This window comes from Manis pentadactyla, chromosome 2, assembly GCF_030020395.1.
Source record: "Manis pentadactyla isolate mManPen7 chromosome 2, mManPen7.hap1, whole genome shotgun sequence".
NCBI classification, from domain to species: Eukaryota; Metazoa; Chordata; class Mammalia; order Pholidota; family Manidae; genus Manis; species Manis pentadactyla.
The window spans coordinates 130,158,235-130,173,343 of NC_080020.1; the positions used below are offsets into that span (position 1 = coordinate 130,158,235).

The following is a 15,109-nucleotide window of genomic DNA, read 5'->3' on the forward strand; positions in this document are numbered from 1 at the left end:
AACGTGGCTATCTGAAACTGAAATCTGATCTGTGATGGCTCAAACTAGATAATGACAGATGAGACCACTGACTAGAACTGAAAAAAAAAGCCACTTTTTGTGGTGATATTCTACTGAGAATTTTTTTCCATTCTCTAAAACGTACCAAAGTTGCAATAATTCAAACATTAAAACAGGAAACCAAAAAGAAAAAAAAAACTTGAAATCAAAAGTAAAAGACACTGAAGAGCCGGAAACCAAGTGATCGTGCAGACATCGGTTCCACGGGGAGCCCCAGGCTCACGCAAGCCCATCACCGCGGCCTTCGCCCGGGAGCTCCCAGTGGTGTTCCCGGTCCAGACAGCCGGTGCTCCACTTCCCCAGGGCCCCCGCAGGCTGCGCCTACTTCCTCTCCTGATCTTATTCTTGCGCAGCAGCAGCATACGCTGCTTTCTCTGCACACGTCTACTCTGTCAACTGTGTCCAGCCCACTGACTTTCTCCTGAAGCAGAGGCGGCCAATCAAGGGCTACCAAGTGGGAGTGGGGAAATTAGGCCTGAGCTAAAAGAGGTAAATAGCAGTTTAATGTATATGTTTGAGAGAGCAGAGGGAGTGAAGATACATACAATCATCTTAGTAAAATATTTAAGGTAAAAAATACTAAATTTAATTTATTAAAGACAACAGATATTTCTATCTACTTCAATGCCATGTTATGGCTAATTAGCAGGAGATGGAAGACAGAGTGCCCAAGACTGATGGTTTAGAAAGCAAATGGGGTAGCATCGTATGTGTGTGTATATGTGTGGTGTGTATGTGTGTGTGTGGTGCGTGTGTGGTGTGTATGTGTATGTAAGCGACAAGCCCTGGGGCAACTGTACACTCTCTATGGCAGGAGGGGTAGAAGGATGCAGCAGGGGTGACAAGACAGAGGACACCAACACGTCAGAGGTGTTGGGTCAACTTCTCACACTTCTGAGCTATGTCATGGCACACTGCTCCCTTTGAAAAGTGAATGCGGCTTTCAGGTAATCTTAATCAAGAGCAGGAAGTGCTGCAGAGAATAAACTGAATCCAAAAGGTACAGCAGACATGGGGGGCCTAGAAACCCTTCGCTCCTCTGCCCCTCATGCTTTGGTTACACTTCTTCCCACCCTGGGCTGGGTGCTGGGCTAGTAGCAATGAAGTGAAGTAAAAAGACACATGCCCTACCCTGGGGGAGCTCAAGGTCTGGTGGCACGATGCCCTGTCATACTGGTCATCTTGTCCAGACCCACAGTGCCACAACCCTCACTGCCCTGGGTCAGCACAGCCTGCTGTCAGGTCTGGCCAAGATGCAGAATAACACAAGGTCCTATGAGCTGGATGCCTGGATGGCAGGCAGAGCTCCATTCCCCAGTGGGGCACTTCTCCTATATGTTAGTTCTTAGAAACTCAGGGGCTCAAGAATAAAGGAAAATATTGTACATCAGTCCAAACTAGTAAACTAACCAAATGCTGGCACAATAAACATACAGAACTAATCCTTTTAGGACATCAAGGTTTCTCAATAATTTGGAGCACTGGAAGACTACTAGGGATTTTTAAAAAGTCAGCACAGCTCTATGAAAGACTTGGTTCAAATGGTCTTGGTTCTTGCAAAACCATAGATTAGCTGTTTTTCTATCGGTTATGGGGGAAATATTCAGGAAAAAATATACTGTTAATGAATCTTTGAAATGATGAGGTCAGAAGATTATCTATGTTTTTGTATTTCAGGTATTAATTCTGCTCAATTAAGAAATGACAGTTTTCCACTTAGTTAAGTACTATAACCAACAACTGCAAGATCAGTATCACTGAGGAAGAGAACCACCAAGTGAAAGGTTTTTATCTTGAGTGTCGTGACCAGTAAGACATGCAACTGTAGCTGTCATACAACCTCCTTAAGCCAGTAACACAGTCCCCACAGGCTCGGGCATGTTTTACCCAAGGCTCCTATTAAACTAAGGGTGTCTGAAAATACAAGAAGCTGCTCCCTGCCACAAACTGACAGGATTTCTGTGTGTGCTTTTTTTTTTAAAAAAAAAATACCGTGGTAGCTCAGAGTTTTTTTCATTTACTGGGCACATCTTTAGGAGTGTTAAACGCAACCCATCACTTTAAAAGAAAAGTTTAATTTTCTAATTGTTTTCATTTCTAATTAAAACCTAACCAACTTTAAAACACAAAAGCTGTAGGTGGGATAGAAGCAAGCTGTAATTCCTTCTCCAGGAAGTCACAGAACTCCAGGATCACTTCATCCAGCCAGGCAGGCTCCCTGGCCTGGTAGGAACAACTGGTTTGGCGCAACAAGCCCTGGCATTCTGTATTTGTTCTGCCATATTCTAGCTGCAGGATCTTGGATGAATCTCTTAGCCTTATTGATCCCCCCAAATCTCCCCAACAGCGACAACAGAGGGTTGAATCAAAATTGAACACACTAAATCACAAGGGTGTGCCTGTAATAGCCCGGGCACTGTGTGAATGTAAACTCTGCAGCTGAGTCCCTGCCTCTCTCTCCCCTCCATCTGGTCACGGACCAGTGTTTACATATTTCTAGGGCAGGAACTTTCTCTGAGGGAGTCCATTTCCTTTCCTGGAACATTTCTCTCTTTATTGATCAAAATCTATCAGTATTCTGTAAATATAGATCAAGCTCCTGCTGCGGAGGAGGCACTGTGCCAAGAGCTGATGCTGCAAATGTGAACACAGATGGGGCTCTCGTGTTTGGAGAGCAACTGAGGCAAAACTGCACAGAAGTCCACAGGCAAGGAGAGAGAGTGAAGGTCCAAGGCTCTGACTGGCAGGGCTTTAGAGCCCGTTATGTTCGACTGAAGAGCAAGGAAAGCCCTCAAAGGGTTTTAAGCAAGAATCTGGAGTGATCAGATCTGTAACCATAACCTGAATCATTACTGCTTGGGGTCATGAGGAATACGTCTGATTCCTTTTCCATATGACAACCTCCTACATCTTACACAGAAGCACAGAATGCTTTGGGCTGAAGGGGCTGGAGCTCTACTTGTTCTCCAAGGCCTGACTCACACCAGCCCCTCAGCAGAACAAATCCCTCACTGCCGCGCTCCCTCTGCACTCTGTATACATGTAGGTCAGTCACTTGTACTCCTGTGTCCCTTACTGGTCGGAAAGCACCCCTGAGGCAAAAGCTGAATCGTAGTTCACTGCAGACCCGGTCTGATGAGCTGTCATGTGCACATTTCAGCTCTGAGGTGAAGAAACTGAAGCCCAGAGAAAGCAAGTGTGAACTTGAACCTACATGTTCTGACTCAAGGTCAGTGTCCTTAGAACTAACTAAATAACTTCCTTCCCTGAGTAGTTCTCCAGAAATTTAAACCAAACAACAAGCACAAACTTAGAAGGCAGCCATCACTTTTACTGTGCCTTTTCCTCTTGCAGATCAAACACTCCCAGTTCTCTGAGCCAGGCCTGATGTGACAGTGACAGGGTCAGGGGTCTCATTATTGTGGTCATTTTTCTCTGAACCCATCCCACACTTAAGGGAGACCCTAGGTCAGAACACAATGTCCCAAGTGTGACCCAACCAGGAGAGAATTCAATACTGTGACCACTTCTTCATTCTTGACCAGGTGTCAGCAAGGTTTCTGTATAGTGTCAGAGAGGAAGTATTCTCGGCTTTGCCAGCAGCCTGGTCTCTGGCCCACTACTCAGATCTGCCCCAACACAGTGAAAGCAGCCATGAGATAACATACAGCAGGGCTGGGCTCCAAGGAAACTTTATTTATGGACACTGAAATATGAATTTTATTTAAGTTTCACATGTTAGGAAATGGTATTCTTTTGATTTCTTTTCCAACCACTGAAAAAAATGTAAAAACCATTCTTAGGTTGTAAGTCATATAAATCTGAGTGGGACAGATTTGGCTCATGGGCTGTAGTTGCCAAACCTGACTCTAGATACCTTCAAATTAATGCAGCCTATTGATTGTATTAGGACTGCATAGCTGAGAAATAAAAAAGCCATCAACGCACATTCAGCCTGCCATTAACTTAAAGCCCTTTAGCCCTGTTGCTGGAGCATGTCCCCCCATCTCCTGAAAGGGCAGAAAAGGGCAGGTGCTTTCATCCAACTGTCTCCAAATTTCTATGTGGAAAGGCTTTTCTGGGGACCAGCCCTGACCCCACCTCACCACTCTCCCTACTCCTTCCTGAGGGACAGACTTACCTGATGGACAGGATTAGGAGAATCTGCTTAGCTCAGTCCCCTCTTCCCATCTCCAGGCCTGGCTGCCTACAGAGAGGTGCCCTTGGGCCTGCTGTCTGCCTAGGACACAGGCCTTACCTTTAGAGGTGAGGTCGGCTCTGACACTGTTAGCAAGACCACATAGCCACGCAACTGAGACACAAGGGTTTTATTACTGAGTTGACAAAAAAATCTCTGACTCCCACATCTATCTTTTCAATTCCATCAGAATCTGGAAAGAGGTTATCCAGATCATGTGTGCAAGTCTGTGCTCTTTAGACCCAGGAGCAGGCATCTATCCCAGCTAAATTTCAGGCGACTAGGATTTGGCTCACTGCTTCAACCGCATGGCCTTTGTGGCACACTCTCAACTCTTAGACCTTCAAAGATTAAGCTTATCTTCCACATTTCAAAACAAAATCACTGTGAACATGTGACCAACAGAGACCTAAAGGCACACTCTGCGACAAGTCACTGCACCTTTGCCCCACAGTGATTTTTCCATTAATCAGAATCATTTGGGCTCTGTTACTAATGGATACTAATCCTCGTAATTGGCTTCCCTTCTTCAGTGCCATTTTCCATGCTGGGGCCAGTCGTGTTTGCTGTTGTTTTACATTCAGTGACGTGTCATCTCCTATTTAAAAATCTTCCTGGCTTTTCTTACTTGTAGGAGAGACCCAAATCCTGGCAGCCAGTGAAGTGAGGGAGGCAACAGAGCCTCACCTACTACACCACCCTAGCCAGAAGTCTCGGGGAGCCGGGTCCTGCGTAACCAGGAACCAGCCTCACCACATAACCCCCATCACCCCCTGGAACCAACCAGGAAGTTGAGCCAGGCCCACCACTTAGGGCAGCACACAGCAGGAGCCTCCCCGCGCTCCTCCCCAAGGCTTTCCCCTCTCTCCTCTCACCGACCCACCTGCATTTATGTGCTCCTTTAAATCTGCTCTTCTAAAAACAGAGACCAGTGACTTCAAAACAACTCCTCAAACACAGAACATTGTACTCAAAGTCTATGGACAAACAGCAACACTAACGGGCACTTAGAAATACAGATCCTCAGGCCCCAGGGAAGCAGAATCTGCCTTCTACAAGAGCTCCAGTGAGTCACATGCACACCCTAATCTGCAAGACGGGTGGAGCAGAGAATCACCCTGGCTTGGCCAGCGGACTTCCTGAAGTAGCGGCTGGGGCCCAGGCACCCAGGTAACTCCAATATATTGCCAGCATTGAGAAACACTGCTCTGGAGGAAGGACTTCCTCCATCCTTGGCTGTTTCTTGTATTTTAAATATACTATATACTATCACATGCCAATTAATTTCCAAAATTACCATTAGGAGAAATCATGCCAGATAAAAGTCACTGACCATGTAATCCAGCAATGAGGGTTGCCTGTGTTTCGTGCCTCTCTCCCTTTGACCAATATGAGGAGCTACTTTTACTAGTCAATTGTTTTTCTCTGGCTGGGAGCTATGCCTACCTAAAAAGGAACTTCGCTAATATTAACTATAAAGGAACCCAATTATCAACGTGGCTTGCAAGGATAATGACCAACCCAGCCTGGCTTGCGTAGGACTCTCCCAGCTTTAGCATGGAAAGTTTCACATCCCAGGACATCCTTCAGTCCTAGGAAAACGAGCATTCCCTCAAGGTCCCACACAGTAGGTGTCTTCCCCATCCTCTCACCTCTTGCTCTTGCTCCCAGATGACAGGATGCCTTCAGTCCCTCTGTCAGTGCTCACGCCCCCCTCCCGACCTGCCTTGGCCCGTGCCCCTCCCTCTGTCTAGAATACTCTCCACTCTGCTCAGTCTCCAGTTCTCAGCTCAAAGGTCATTTCCATGGGCAGCACTTTTCCGACCCATTTCCAAACCCCAGGCCTGATCCAATCCCTTTCACACTCATAGCACAAGGTGTCCTTTTCCTTCAGGGCACTTATGACAGTTCACAAGTGTGTTTGCTTGATTAGTGCCTGTCTTCCTATGTAGGTAAACAGCTGAAGGTCTGGATTGTGTCTATTTTCTCCCTGCTTCCTTGAAGCCTCGGCCCATAGTAGTTAATAAATATTTGTTGAATAAAATGAATCCATGTAATCAGTATCTAGTCCATATGTCTCCACTCCAGAGGCTGCCAGCTTTCCCCAGTATCTGTTCCCTCTTCTAGAAATAGAATCCTGAATTTTGGCTAGATATATATCTACTCAGAATAAAGGCTATGTTCCATCCTCCCTAGGTGCTGGTATAGCCATGTGAGCAAATTTTGGCTAGGATGTGTTATGTGCAATTTTCAGATGGCTTTGTTGAGAGGGCTGTATTTCTTGCCCTTCTTCCTCCTTGCTAACTGGAATGTAAGTGTGATGACTGATGTTCAGCAGCCATCTTGGACCACAAAGTGGAAGGAGTGGGCACCTGATACCAAGGAGCCCATTCCAGCCCTGGGGAGTCACCTCTAAGCTTTGACATAAAAGAAAGAAACTTGATTCAGTTATTCAGGGTTGTCTGTTATTCCCCCATACCTAATCCTAACTAACAGCCTCTATATTGCTGGTGATCTCTTCGGACTTTCAACATGTATGTCAAAAATAGTGAGCCACCAGTGTGTTTTCTCTTCCCTTAATTACACTCATGTAAATACAAAGCAGGAAGTGAGACTGTGAAGTGGTCATCTAGTGGGATGGTTTCAAAGTAGTGGAATGAGCAGGGAGTCAGGAACACAGGGTCTGGACCTAGAGAGCTGAGCAACTCTAGACCTCAGCCTCTCCTCTGTGAACAAACATAAGGAGGCCAGGCCACTAGCCACCATTTCCCTCCAAAGGACCCCTTCATGTTAACATGTTTCAGAGTTATGCTGGAGGAAAAGTCATGTTGCAGCACAAGGCATAGGATTTTGAATAGTTGTGAAACACCTTAAGTTCAACTAAACTCAAAACTTGCAGCACAGGAAACATGCCCTGAGCAAGTGCAGAAGATACAAGGACTATGACAAATGCCAGCAAAGACTCCAACTCTTAGAGTGCATGCTTAGTTCTAGGTCTATTACACCAGGTGACCTGAAAGCATAGTTTTGATAAAGAGCCTTTGCCAAACGGATTCCACGGAGGTGACTGGTTTCTAAAAGAGCAAGAAAAAAAAAGGAAGATTAAGGAGACTGTGAGGGAAGGAGGAAGAATTGCAGGTTCATATGTTACAGGTTCCAAATTTTGAATGAATCAGTCAATGAGGTGTATACAGGAGAAGGCACAGGAATATTAGAGCAGGAAGAACAAGACAGTGCCAGGCAGGGCAGGAAGCACTGGTTGTACAAGTCCTCCATCATGGCCATCAGCCAAGTACCCAAAACTGAGTTTAACAAACATTTAGAAAACAAAACAGAGGGATACACCATGGATAAAACTGATCTAATAAACTCTTAGTTCAACTAGTTTTTCTCTCTACTTCAGATTTCAGAGGAAGGAATTGATACACCCAAGTCTTGTGCTGCTTCAGGTGCAAAGCTGAGGGACCCAACATTTATATTAATAATTCCATTGGCTACGTTTCTGTTTCAAGGTGAGTGGCCAACCTGCTCCTCGGCTACAAGCTGAACTCCATGTTCATTTTCTAAATGTCAAGTGAAATGACAAAGAGCTGATCTCATCCACTGTCATTGGTGCCATCCAGCCCTTCATATCTAGATGGTGACCAATTATATGCATCCCACACCAGCACTGGCTGGTCACCTCTTCCATTTCTCCTTCCCATCAGTTGTTCTGCTTCCTCCATGACATTTTGACCTGTTCTAATGGCCGATTTGGAAGACAGAGCACTCAGGTTTCCTGTCACTTCAGAGATCTCATAGGGAAGTTGAGCTCTTCCTGTCACAGGTCAACAAATATGCCCACAATGTGCCAGGCATTATTCTAAGACCTACGGAAAGATTCTCTTGACCAGGCAAGAGGGAATTTCATTCACTCCTCTCAACCTTGAGCAACTAAATGCCCCAGGGAACACTCTGCCCTAGCTTAGAAGAGAGATACAACTTGTTCAAAGCATGCTCCCTGATGAGCTTCCACCATCAGCAACTCTGCCCACCTCTGTTCATGAGCCACTAGGGGGCTGGCTGGCTTGTATCCCCTGAGGCTTTTCAACCTAGAGAGAGTTGGGAGCTCCAGGTACACTGTAATGGGTACAAGAGAGGGCAGTATGCTTTCCTTTTTTTGATAGTCAACCCTTGACGCTGAATGAGATTCCACTTCTCTCTGGATTCGGGGAGGACTTTCTTGAGAAACTGACTTCCAATTACATAATTACACCCTCTGCTAAAAGACCAACCGTAACATTCATTAAGAACCTGTAAGAGAGCAAACTAAGAACTAATAAGGTATTTTAAATGATTATGTATCCATAATCTAACAATTCCAAATAGACTCAAAGTCATAGTTACATGGTTAAGTCAACAACAAAAAACTATTAAATTCTTAATTCGGCGATTTACAGGGCATAGCATTTTGTTTTAGTTTCTGAGAATTTTGTTTATTACCTGGGAATCTCAGCAACAGTACTAACGGACAATAGTCCTTGGTCTCCTAGAAATGAACCTAAACATTTTATCATCCTCTTATTTTAAACATGACGCCACCTGTCTATACTGGCTCCAATGAAATGAGAAAGTAAAAATACAGAGTACAACTAGAACAAAAGATTACTGGAAAAAGGAGTGCATAAACTAAAACTTTTCTCTGTTGATTTATTGTGAAGTGACAAGTATATGTTCTTCCATTAAAGTAATTACAAATCAGTAAATGTGTATGCCATCTCAGCTTGGAGAATTGACTGTCCTAAGTAATTGAACATTTACCAGTAGAATCAAGTGGCAGGAAAGAAAGATCAAATAATCTAGTTCAATAATTCCTCTAAAAGTTAGAGAGAGACTTTAATAAGGAACTAGATATGCAGTTTAGCTCAGTATTAATGGCTTTTTCATAATCTCTCTTCTGAACCCCAGACCTCTGAGTTACATTGAGCAACAATGGTATAAAAATGATAACCCAACTTTAATTTAAAACACTTAAATGTGATGACTTTGGAAACTAGAGTGCTCTCAGGTATAAGCCTGAACTGCTGCAGGAGACAGAAGCAGGCACATGGTTAAGAATCCGGGTGGAACCACACCACCAGGTTTGAATCCCAGCCACCATTTACTACTTGGAAACTTTGAGCAAATTCTGTGATGCTCATCCCGAGCATCACACAACATGGTGGTTATAAAAATTATGTAAGACTACCTATGGGCAGTGTCTCCACGTGCAACACCATGAAGAGAATTCAAATGCCCACTGTTATGGGGCTGGGGATAACACCAGGTGCTACAGGGATTCAGAACAGCCACCACCCAACTGCAGGAAGCCAGGGAAAAGGTCATTTTCAAATTCATAATTGTTCCAGTCAAGACTTTCTACTTAAAACACAGGGTACCAACTTTTACATTTTATTTTGTGTTTAATCCATTTCACAGAAATGTAAGGGAAGTACAGTATAGAAGTGGGGCGAACAGGCTGGCAAAACCATCAACTACGGACCACCTGGTTTTGAGCATTCAGTTGTGTGCATGTGTTTTTAATTGCAGTGTGTGTTTTTTTTCCTAAGCCCTTAAACTATTTTTTAAAGAAGGAAAATTTTTTTCCTTAAGGTTACAACTAGTACACAAAGAACCACAGCTACTTGCCTCTCTTCTCCTTGGCACACACTGACCACCTCCTCAGAGCATAAGGTCTAAGCAGCTAACCTTTGAGTGCTTCCTATGGGCCATGCATGGTTCCTAAGCTCTTTACCTGCAATAAAAAAGACTCAAGCAGCACTCAAAAATACTGGCCATTACCATTATCTCTAAATGTTTTCTTTAGTGTTAGACTCTTTTCCCCCAACAAAATCTTATCCACAACAGCGTACAAAATAGGAAAGAAGAAAAAAAAGTAGCAGAGCTGCTTCAGGCATGGGGAGACCTGGCTGATGGTTCCCCTATTCCACACTGGGCATTCCTGTCTCCCCAGGCTGGGGTCCGGTGCCTCTGAGAATATGCCATCTCCTTGGCAAAGAAATACAGCAGAATCTGAGCCAATGCAACAGTTAATGACCCTGAGGCTGGCCAGAGGCAAGAGTAGCCAGAAGTGTGGGGCAAACATTCCCTGCTCAAATGCCACGGACTGCCAGAGGAGCACGGAAAATTGTGAGCTCCTCCTACAGAGAGAGCAGCAGGGCCTCCTCTGCTTCCTCCCCTGCCTTCTCCAGACTTCTGTGCCTCTTCCCTGTCTAATATTCTGCTTCTGACAGTGTCTTTCCCATAATATTGTGTACAAATGTTTACTTCATGAGTCTCAATATGCAAATACTTAAAAAGAAATAGTAAAAATGGCTACCAAAAAATTCTTCCCACCCTTACCCAGTCCATGGGTTTTCTTCTGCGGTTGTCCATTTGTTTTTTGTTGCCAAATGTGACTTGTTCCACTTGCTATTATCTCAAAGGGTATCTTGGTTTCTCTCTTACTGAAAGTTCAGGGTAGGTAAGAAACCTGTCCCCACCCTAGATTTGACAACTGATTTTAAAACTTTGTTTTTTCCAAACATGACTGGCAAAGAAGGGAAACTATGCTCCTAAGTCCTTGGAAGCTATGTTTTGCAGAAGTTTTCCATAACTTGATCCTTGAATCACATTCTTCCACCGCTGCACCCCAATCACAGTCCCATAGGCTGGACCTGAGGAAAGAATTCTCTCTGGGCTCACAGTGCTGGCACACCTTGAACTTGATGCATTGGAAGGAAAAATTCCTGACAATTATGTTAAGCACCTTTCCTCCTCCCAAACCAGGTTTTTTTCCAGCTCTGGTTTCTGCCAAACTAAGGCAGAGAGAAGGGAAGAAAATCACATAAGGTTCAAGTGAACACACCCACAGGAAATACTTGGCTAATTCTATGATAGTCCAAGGTGCAGAATGGTTGAAAAAATGAGTTCATTTTCCAAACTTTTGAGAGTGGGAGGTAGTCAATCACAGAATTCTGAACTGGGAAGGGCCTTAGGGATCAGCTACTCCAACACCTTATCCGATGGATGAGGACACTGAAGACCGGAGTGTCTGTGGCTTCCAGGCACACCGTTCTGGCAAAATGATGTCTAGAACTCCCAGAACCTTCCTGTTTTCACTACACCCAACAACTTGCTGTGCGAATCAAATCAAAGCAGTGCTGCTAGCACCTGCCAACTTCCCATAAACGCTGCAGAACCTGGAGCCTAGACTCTTGTGTTTGTGCACGGGCATGCTCCCAAAATTCTCTGGCGGGCTCACACCCCTGGGGTGGCCACCAGAGAAATCCAGGAACGCGAACGCGCTCACGACTGAGCAGCAGCGATGTTCGTCTTCCGCGGAGCTGGGACCGTCGAAAGGATGGGAGGGGAAACACCCTTCATTGCAAGGGTTGGGGGCCCCGCTTCCAGCACAGAGGGCGGAGACACTAAGTCCCTGGTACTGCTGCTCTCGTCCCTGGTGACATTTTTGTTAACAAGCTAGTTTTCTCTGTTAGCGTGTCTCGGTTGCTGCGAAGGTGTGGGCCACATCCTCTGCCAGCGAAGTGCGAAACCCGTCAACTTCCCTCCGACAACAACCGAGTTCTCAAGCGCAGACACGGAGAAGGGGCCAGGGCCGCAGGGCCCGACCCCAGCCGCGGCCTGGGCCCCCACCGCAGCCCGGCCCGCCCGCACACGGGCTTTCTCTTTCCAGGAACCGGCGCCCCGCGCCTCGGCAGGCCGCTCGCGGCCTCGACCCGAACAGCTCTGCCTCCCGAGGGTGTGGTTCCCTATTGCGATGCGCCCCCAGGTCCCCGAGCGCCGCTCGGGCCCCGCACCTCCTGCCCTGCCGGGGCTGCGCCGACCGCCGGCGGAGCACAGAGCGCCCTGGGTTTCTGCCCGCGGCCCCCGCGTCTCCCGACCGGCCCTGCGCCTACCTGCGACGGGCGCGCGAGGACACTCCCGCTCCCGTGCCCGTGCCCGCAGGGGGCTCCTCCGCTCCGCCATGCCGGCCGCACGCTGCGGGCCGGCACGGAGCCTCCACCTGTGGGTCAGTCAGACGCCGCGGCCGCCCCACGGCGCCCGGGCTCGATTCCCCGCCGCAGGCGGAGCAGGACGCGAGGGGCGGGACGGCGGGCCCGCTCCCGCCCTGGATACCCGGGGCCGACTGACGTGCCGAACCGCCAATGGGAGTTCGCGGCCGGGGTGGGGCGGGGCCTAGGGGCGGTGCTGCGCGGGGTGGGCGGGGCCTCCGTGCCGTCTGGTCGCCAGCGAGGCTGCCTGCTGGCCTCGTAGCGTTCCCAGTTGGAGCGCGGGGAGCTGCTCCTGGGACCGGACGCTCTCTTGGGAGCGTGGGAATTGCACCTGGACGGATCCTGCCATCTCCCTGGCACTTTACATCGGAGGCCCATTGAGTGGGAAGGAAAGAAACCCGGTGGGTGGGATGATGGCGGAAAGGGACCAGAGCCTTTTTCCTCCCTACAGCAAGATTTCAGGAAGATTTCTATCGCTGGCCCGCACATTAAACCGATGGTCGGTCACGGTCGTGGGAGGGCGAGGCTGGTATCCTCCCAGGACCTGTTCCACTGGAAGGGGTGCATTTTCTGACCTTCATTACCCCCTGGTCTGCAGAACGGGGCTGTGCTTACTTAGAACTTAGTTTAGTTTAGGAGTGGGAATATATGAGTGTTAGTGACAAAATTAATCCCCTGATAAAAGTCTTTCATCAAAAGGAAAAAATATGGAATAGCAAACAGTAAAAACAAACAGCCCAACAATAAAAAGGCACTTACAACAAGGTCCTTTTGCCCTTTTCAGAAGAAAAAGGAAGAAAATGAAAATTCTAGTGAACCCTTCCTCTTTCTCCAGATACGCAATTCCAGAGACAAACAGGCTTGCATGTGATTATGTTCTGGCACTTTTTAAAACAGACATTCCATAACTAAAGAAAGATGTGGAAAATACCCTGGAATTTTAGGTGGTTCCAGTGTGCTTAGGGCAATGTCTACAAATAACTGAATCACTTTACCCCTTTTCTGAACCTCAAAGCAAATGACAGAGGAACATAAGTTTTTGGCAACTCCAGCAAAATTCTGAATCAGAGCAACAGCAATGAATAATGATAGGCATTTACTGACAGCCAACAGCTGGTTAGGCACTCTGGTAATCCTTTTACATATTATTTTACATATTATTTCACCTAATAATCCTCACACTGGCCCATGAGATAGATACTGTTATCACCTCCAGTTTATAGATGAGAAAATTGGCTCAGTAAATTCAAGTACAGAGTTGAACCTAGGTCTGATCTCTCATTCACCCCACCATTCTGCAACCCATGATTCACAGAAGGTAATAAAGATGTTTCCCAACTTTGCTGCATGTTTAGAAAAAAATCCCTTTTATCCAAATCATATTTTAACAGAGAGGAGTACTTTTCTACAGCCATAAACCATGGCTTACATTATAGAGCCATGTTATTCATACAAAATAAACGACTTAAAATTGCTGTGCCTAATTAATCCTAAACAAGTTTAAGAGCAGTGATGAGTACAGTTGTCTATGCTAGAAGCTGAAAATACCAGGGCTAATTTCTTGTGGTAATAATAAAATAAAATTTACTGAAGTCCTTTAACCACAAAACAAATTAGCCAGTAACCTTCCCCTCCTCCCACAAGAAAATATTTATGAACACAACTGTTTGGACCCAGCCTAAAACCCTTTCCATTAGTTCACAGGCAAGATTTTGTGGTTTGCTGTAATGTTCTCTGTTACTCCAAAAGTGGAGTGGGAGTCCTCATAGTATGGTAGTCACAGACCTAGACCTTGGAGCCAGACTGCCTGGCTTGGCTGCGTGCTAGCCACATGGTCTTGCACAATTATTCCTTTTTTTGCCTCAGTTTCCTCATATGTAAAATGGAGCTCATATGACTACCTACCTCAAGGGGTTGTTATGGAGATGAAGTGATTAAATATGTCCAAAAGCCTTAGGGTAATATTTGGCACATATTAAACACTATATAAATTGAGTCAGATAAAGAACATGACTCTGATTGGCTTCCAGGTCTACCCACTTGTGATTTACTACATATCTTAATAATTCACATTTTTTAAATAATACCCAGATTGTGAACTTGAGAGCAAGAATGCTGATCTAGAATCCCCAGCATCTGGCTCAGAGCTTGAATATCTGCGAATGGGTAAACTGAGAGTACGGTGTAAGGTCAGCTAAAGGTTGCATTCAACTAAGACCCTATAAGCTGAAATGTTGACACAAATCATTGCACTCCCCAAAGTAGTGACCTTAGAACAACCGAAAACAGGCAGTCCCTGGCGCCCAGGCTGGAAGCCACGTGTGATGGTGGACAGTTGAAACTGAGTGGCTGGGGCCATGGCTACTCCAGTAGTCACATGGAGGATCCTGATTGGGCCCAAATCAGGGGAGAGAAAAAGAGAGAGAGAGGAAAGAAGGAAATAACAGAAATAAAGAAACCTGGTCAATAGCACCTAGCAAATATTTTCTTAGAATTTTTGTTATCATAAAGTTTTCTTGACCGTTTGAACTCTGAAAATGGAATGTGAACATCCAGAACCACTGAGGACATTGCAAAATGTATTTTCCATTGCTATGCCAAACCTTTCATTTTACTCAAGGGACATTCATTCGTATCTAAGCCAGTCTCAGACTAGGCCATGCTGATGTTAATTTTGAGAACAGTGGAACCCATTAGACATTTGGGCAGTAATTGCTATCTTCATTTTGATTGAGGGTTTCCTTGGTTGACTGACCTCCAATTAAACATCCTCCTCTAAAAGGGAGGTTACATAGGCAGTTGCTATAAATCTTGCACC

The 15,109-nt window shown here is 45.9% G+C and overlaps 1 protein-coding gene across 2 annotated transcripts in view; it reads right to left on the reverse strand.

The window, feature by feature from the left end:
* OTULINL (OTU deubiquitinase with linear linkage specificity like) overlaps positions 1-12,393 on the reverse strand; it is a 29,349-nt gene extending 16,956 nt beyond the window's left edge. Inside the window, exon 1 of one of the 2 annotated variants that reach the window (XM_036896705.2) lies at positions 12,196-12,393. In XM_036896705.2, the coding sequence (XP_036752600.2) occupies positions 12,196-12,265 (70 nt within the window). In that variant the 5' untranslated portion in view covers positions 12,266-12,393. The remainder of the gene's footprint in view (positions 1-12,195) is intronic. The other variant, XM_036896703.2, reaches the window with a different exon arrangement.
* Positions 12,394-15,109: the final 2,716 nt, after the last annotated feature.